The sequence below is a fragment of the Hippocampus comes genome, unplaced genomic scaffold (genome assembly GCF_001891065.2).
Source record: "Hippocampus comes isolate QL1 unplaced genomic scaffold, H_comes_QL1_v1.1 scaffold186, whole genome shotgun sequence".
In the NCBI taxonomy this organism is placed as follows: domain Eukaryota; kingdom Metazoa; phylum Chordata; class Actinopteri; order Syngnathiformes; family Syngnathidae; genus Hippocampus; species Hippocampus comes.
This window is the reverse complement of record NW_017806236.1, coordinates 2,991,220-2,998,023: the sequence shown is the minus strand read 5'-3', so window position 1 is coordinate 2,998,023 and position 6,804 is coordinate 2,991,220. Positions and strand designations below refer to the sequence as shown.

Sequence of the window (6,804 nt, the reverse complement as noted above, 5' to 3'; positions counted from 1 at the left end):
AAGAATTACCAGACATCGGTGATCAACGGGACAGTTACTTGCAACTATCAAGAAAACTGTATGACACGCAGGCAAACATTGTCATAAACCAAAGAATGCATCCAACCAAACAATCCAAAATAGACACATTTTTTTCCCCAAGACAGAAAAAAATAAACATTAAAATACTGTCCATATTTTACTGTTGTGATTTTTTTTTGGATACACCTGTATTGTAGTTTTTGTTATATAAAGTTTTTGGACAGTATATTTTTGTATTTTATTGATTGTGTTTTTACACGTGCATTTTTGTCAACATACTTGCAGGTTCATAAAGGACATGTACCATGCTCATTTCCCAAATGAGGAATTTCTGTTATCAGGACAAATTGGACAGCGCAAACACGAGTCCGCACTAGAGAATATTTACTGTAATGGAAGGATGCATACAGGAAGTCAATTGGCCGTCATGAAGTCATATTTGGTCATCGTCTTTTTCTGTTGTATTCTATTCTTTTTAAACTGATTGTTTCTTTGTATTTTGGAATAATTACCGGGATATATTTTTCAGTTTTGGATTTCACTAATTAGACTGTTTTTTTCAATTTTGGTTTCTTTTCAGTTTTGTGAAATGTGTATTTTGTTCTTTTCTGAACCAGTGAGTGTCTCCCCTCAGCCACCCCGCCTCCCCTTTTTTTTTACATTTTGGCTACAGTAATTTCTCACCCAGTCTCTTGCTCATTGATGAGTCATGAACACTGACCTTCACTAAGACAAGGAAGTCCTGCAGTGCACTTCCTTGATGTCCCATCGCTGTGGTCTTCGGACCATTTTTATGGGTTAACCACGGCTTCATTTTGTGGATAATAGCCTTTAAATTTGTGAAGAGGGCAGATATTTTTTTCCCACAACTGTACTTTCAATCCAATGTATGTTCGGCCGTTGTGCTGATATACTGAATGAAAAGTCCGTTGAGCGTGAAGGAGCATCCCGTGTTTTTTGTCGCACAGAGAAGAAACAGAAAGGAATCTTCCAGCACATGACGAGAACTCACGGCACGGTGATCTGCGTTTCCACGGGCGTTGTCATGCTGCTCCTTGTCGTCTCCATCTTGGTGCAGATCAAGCAGCTGCGCAAGAAGGTGATCACATGAGCTCATCTTCAAATCAAGACTGTCTTATCTTTCGAAAGGTTCTCCTCATGTTCAAATACCGATTGTGTGTTTCACATTTTAGGTGTTGGTACGCAAGAATAACTTGTTCCAGCGAGGGGACTACCACTCGTCGTTTGAGCCTCCGCACTATGAACTCTTGACCCTCAGAGAAAAGGTTACTGTTCTAAATTTTTTGAATTGTTCAATGTGTATCATGAGATTTAGAGCTTCAAAAAAGAAAACGAACATTTAATTTAGTTTATTTTGAGAATTTGGCTATGCTTTGGTGGATTGGTGCATATCAATATAAATATATCGTAAATCATAACAAATACACAAATCTACGTGCCTTATGTACATGCCTGTATTTACATTTCTATATTAATATGAGAGCATTTGTATGGATGCTCCTTTTTTTGGGGGGGTTTTTGTATTGCCAATGTACCAGATTGGGATTCAATATCAGCAGATCAAACCAAAGACTTGGACATCAAAAAGTGTATTCAAAGCATCCTCACAAGACACCGTTATACATTATTTTTACATTAAAACATTTAATTAAAACAATGTTAACTTCTGAGTGGTGTTTTTTTTTTTTTTTGAACAGAAGCTGTCGGGGGACCAGGGAGATCTTTCAGAAGAGCATCAGTTGATACAAGCCTTGAGAAGGTCATCTTCTTCAGGGTCACGCTGCGTTCATGAGCACCACTGTGGCTCTCAGGCCTCGCTCAACTCCATCAAAGGCGCTCACCGGGCGGCCCGCGGCTCTTTGGAGATCAGCTCGATTCGAGGCGACGTCCAGAGGGCACCTCTTCTTTTGCGCGACTCTACCAGCAGCGCAAGAAAAGCTGGCCTAGCGTTAAAGCCACCGCCGGTTTCCACACACAGTACAGCCTGGCAGAACGACACCACCGAGTCTTGGAGGACCACGAAGAGCTTGATGAAAAGAAGCTGCAAGTAGTTGAATCAAGCTGTGTCATCAAAGACTAGATCTTGTTGGAAGCCATTTTCAAGATAACGCCACGCATTTACGTCAATATTTAGCTTCAGTGGCCGGACTAGGCCCAGAGGTTTCGAAGGACAGGCACAGTTTTCTGAAACACGTGAGTATGCATGCACACATGACATGTACACGCACACGCGCGCACACACACACACACACACACACACACACACACACACACACACACACACACACACACACACACACACGGTTTATGATGGTTGAAATAAAATTCACCTCGAAATAACCCTGTTTGGTCATTTGACCAGCATTTCAAGAATAACGTCTCATCATGTGTTGCCATCACTGGCTTCATCACCAGTTCAGGTTCTTTTTGGGTACTTTAGGAGGCACACCAGGATTAATGGCTTCATCAGATTTTTTTTCTTATGTGTGTACCTAATCTAGCGGTGCAGCGCCGGTGCAGTGTTCGACCAAATGTTGCCGTGTGGACACCCCTATAGTACCTGAATAATCTTCATAATTTTGAGTTAGTTGATTTCTGTCAATAAAATGCACAAGATAAGCTCTTGCACTTAAAGTTGGTTTGCTGTTCAGCCAATTTGTGCCGCCCTTGACTGGTAATATTTATGCACGAGAGCCTTTTGCATTGGGAAAAAAATCTATAGTATATGGTTAATATTATTATATTTTTGATAGATGGGATCTTTTATAGATTGAGCATGAAATATATGATGATTCTGTGATGCACATTAGTTTAATAAAAAGACATATGCACATATTTTGTCCATGCATAAAATTGCATTTTTGTTCTACATCTGGTTTGGAAGTATGTTGTCCTCTGTGGCCCTGAGTAGCACCGATGAAATATAGTGGCCGCTTCTTTCATTTAATTTGTCCATTCTTAATTCAAGGTTTTGCTTCGAAGAACTCACGCATGCCATGTCACTTATGACACAACTGTTCTCAATTCAGCATTACACCTCACGATAATAATTGGTGCCTCACCCAGACGAGTCTTTCAGGGCCTTCAGTGAATTCTTCAGGGAAGTTTTAAATGCCATGTTATGCAGGATGGGTGCATCACTCAAAGTCTCACTCGAGGCGTATTTAATCAAACAAAATGTGCCTTTCATACAGTTGCTAACTTCAGAAATATTATCGGATTGATTGATTTATTTTCTGGAAGTGATTAATATGTTTGGATTCATACAATACAATACAATTTTTAAAAAAATTATCTCGCGCTTTCACAACAGCTGCAGCTGAAACAAAGCGCTTCACAAGAACAATAAACGTAAAATAAAATACGACAACATAACACAAAACAACAAAAGACATGGACGGTCATGCATTCGTAACCACTTTTCCCTCATACGCTTTATTGCTTGAAGCAGTTATAGAAGAAAGAGGAGAAAATCAAAGAGTGTTTTTACCAGTGGATCAGAGACATCATGCTCAAAGCTTGCATGACATCTCACACGTCTGCTACAAGCTAAGCTAAGCTACGTTCGCGTCCAATGACAAAAAAAGAGATTTGTTCATTTGTCTTGTCCCATGTAAATCCGCTTCAATTCCAAGCACTAACTCTCAGTTCCAAATACGCATCCGCACTGCCTGCCGACGTTCCTCTTTCCTCATCCTCAGCTCCAACAGCTATCCATCCAGCCACACCAAGGCAGACTGTCCAACAGCGCCGACATCTGCGCTGAACAAAACGAAGCTGTGAAAAGTGCTGCCCATTACAGGCGCAAAAAGCACGAGCGTCCCAGTGCGCGACATTCCCCCCATCAAAATCAGTGCTCGTACACGCGTGCTGCCGAGAAGGCGCAACCATCAAGCACTGATACTTCTCCTTCGACGAATGCTGTGGCCAAAACGCAAAAAAAAAAAAAAAAAAATGTCCACAATGTGGTCCACATATGACAGAGCAAAAGACCAAAACAACAAAAAACAAAAGCTCTTGAAGAGCTCTTGCAGATGGCTGCCAACTATGGCGCCATCTATGTGGAAGTATTTTTTTTGATCACTTCAGCAATTCTGTTTGAGTATTTTTTCTTGCAATTTAGCAGAAACCAAGTAAACAGTTCCTCAGTAGTATTATCGTGAAGAGCAAATCCTAAAAAAAAACAACCCAGTATATGATGCATTTGCTGTAAAATTGTTACAGTGAAACTCCTCACCAACGAAACCTACATGGGCGAAAATACCCGCAAGTGTGAAAAAATGTTCATGAATGAAAGCCATTTCCACTTTTTTGCTCCCCCTAAGACGAAAAATCCCCCTGTTCTGTGATCTGAAATCTTTTTCTCTGCTCTTGCCTCGCACCGAGATTCACTACAACGAAAAAAAGCCTGCCGCAAAAATCGAATCCAATCTCAGCACGCCACAGAGACCTCTGCTCCTTTGTTCGGAAAAGGCTACAGCAACCACCACACTGGTTTACACATGCTCAGTAGTCCAGGAAGTATTTGTCATTGTTAGTTTCAGACGCAGCAAGAACATTTCATTGCTGAAATGGCTACGAAACGAACCTTTGCAGACCAAGGAGTTCTCCAACGTTACCCAGGCCGTGCTTGGGGAAAGCACACCCCTGATTGCATATAGACACAAGGCCTTCTTTAACGAGTCACTGAAGAATGACAGGCAAGAAATCAAACTTATTTATACTCACTTGTGCAAAAATAAACTAATAAAAAAAATATCCATTGGTTCCTACCTCACTTACAAGCCCACCAACTTACCAGTTTTTCCAGTTTGAGCTGAAAGAGAGCGAGCTTCGAAAAGCTGTTCTTTTTGAGAATCACTTCCCAGTAAATTCAGAATGATGAAGGTTGGGGGCGGGACCCTATCTGATGTGTTGTATAAATACGACACATTTCACAGCAAACCACAAGACTGCCAGCACAACATATATAAGACAGGAGTCCTCATCTTTGGCAAGGTACTGTCAATTTTCCATTTCTTCTGACTTTCAGCTTGTGTTGCATTTTTTTTAATAAGGTGAAATATACTGTAAATGTAATACTAATTAATATTTATTGTCAGAAATATGAAGCATTTTTCTTTTGTTGCACAGATGGCATTTGCTCTTCGCTTGTTGTTCCTCGTCTGTGGGATCAGTGGACTGTTGACTGGAGTTGTAAGTCAAAATCTCACCCACTGACTGAAATTAACATTACATTAATTACTCGGGTGTTTGATGTTTTGTAGGGTTGCAACTAACAATTTTAATAATCGATGAATCTATCGATTATGTTGTCCATTAAGAGTTAAGTTGGATTTTTTTGTAACTTGCTTTGAGTTACATCCGTTTATTTAAAAACAGGACATGATGTCAAATTGACAGAGCCTAAAATAATCAAACACAATTATGATCCTGTTGCTGGTTCGGACTGTAACGTCAGACAGTCGGAAAAAAATCGCTCATCCATCCATTGATCCAGCCATCCATTTTTTTTACTGTTTATTCTCAGTCGGGGGTGCCAGAGCCCATCACAGCTTTCTTTGGACATTAAGCGTCATCCTGAACTGGTTGCCCGCTAATCGCAGGGAAAAACCGTTCACACTCACATTCACACGTAGGGACAATCGAGAGTGTTCAATTCCCCTACCATGGAAAAAATGTTGATCGTTGTTTTCCAAAATAAAAATAGTTTGCAAATTTCTCATTTTGAAAACAAAAATACAAAGATAATCAGGGTGCTTTGAGGGAGAAATCTGAGAAAATATACTGAGACGCTGGACCTGCGAGGATTTGGACAATTTTAAATCAAACGAAATCTTGAAATGGTTAATTAATTGTCAAAATATCCATCCATCCATTTTTTCATCCGGGGGACACCCTGAACTGGTTGCCAGCTAATCGCAGAGCACACAGAGACCAACAGCCATCTGCGCCCACACTCAGGGACAATTTAGAGTGTTCCATTAACCTGCCGTGCATGTTTTTTGGAATGTGGGAGGAAATTGGAGTACCCTGGGAAAACCCACGCGGGCCCAGAGAGAGCATACCAACTCCACACAGGAAGGCCGGAGGCCGAACTCGAACCCTGAAACTCTGTACTGTGAGGCGGACGAGCTAACCACCCACTGCCGTGCTGTCTTATCAAAATATTTCTTGATTAATTTGACAACCAATCAGAGTTGTTGATTAATCAGTTCATCAACGTACCACTGATATTAGTGTCTTCATTTGTGTCACTCTCGTACAGTCTGATTTTTTTGTGTGTGCATTTTCTTCTTCACAGTGGTCTTTTAAAAAGATTGACTTCAAAGGTTGGTAGGCCTCACTCACATTTTTTCCAAATGAAGAACTTCTCAGTTTTGATTGACGCAGATTGTTTTCTTCCTCAAACAACAATTGTGTTGCAGATAATAACTGTCCCAAAGGGTGGACCCGGTTGGACTGTAACTGTTACATCTACCAAGATGATCCGAGGACCTTTGCAGATGCTGAGGTATGGAAATCAACACTTGGCGTGTCGTTCCCAACCAATGCATTGCTATTCCAGTGAGTGACCCATCTGGGTGTTGCTTTGACTGGTCCTACCTCAATTTATGTGGCCAAATGTCTGGTGAATTTGAATAAGTGAAATCAACATACCACTCTTTTTCCATCAGAGCGTCTGCAACATTCTCGAAGCGAATCTTGTTTCCATCCACAACGACCTGGAAAATGCGTTTGTCGTCCAACTGGCTCGAGCGG

General features: G+C 40.9%; 1 protein-coding gene across 1 annotated transcript in view; it reads left to right on the top strand.

The window, feature by feature from the left end:
• Positions 1 to 4,929: 4,929 nt before the first annotated feature.
• The window catches only part of LOC109507556 (lithostathine-1-beta-like), a 37,909-nt gene continuing 36,034 nt past the window's right edge, over positions 4,930 to 6,804 (top strand). The window contains exons 1-2 of the mRNA XM_019857063.1: positions 4,930 to 5,040; positions 5,176 to 5,238. Coding sequence (XP_019712622.1) covers positions 5,176 to 5,238 — 63 coding nt within the window. The 5' untranslated portion in view covers positions 4,930 to 5,040. The remainder of the gene's footprint in view (positions 5,041 to 5,175; positions 5,239 to 6,804) is intronic.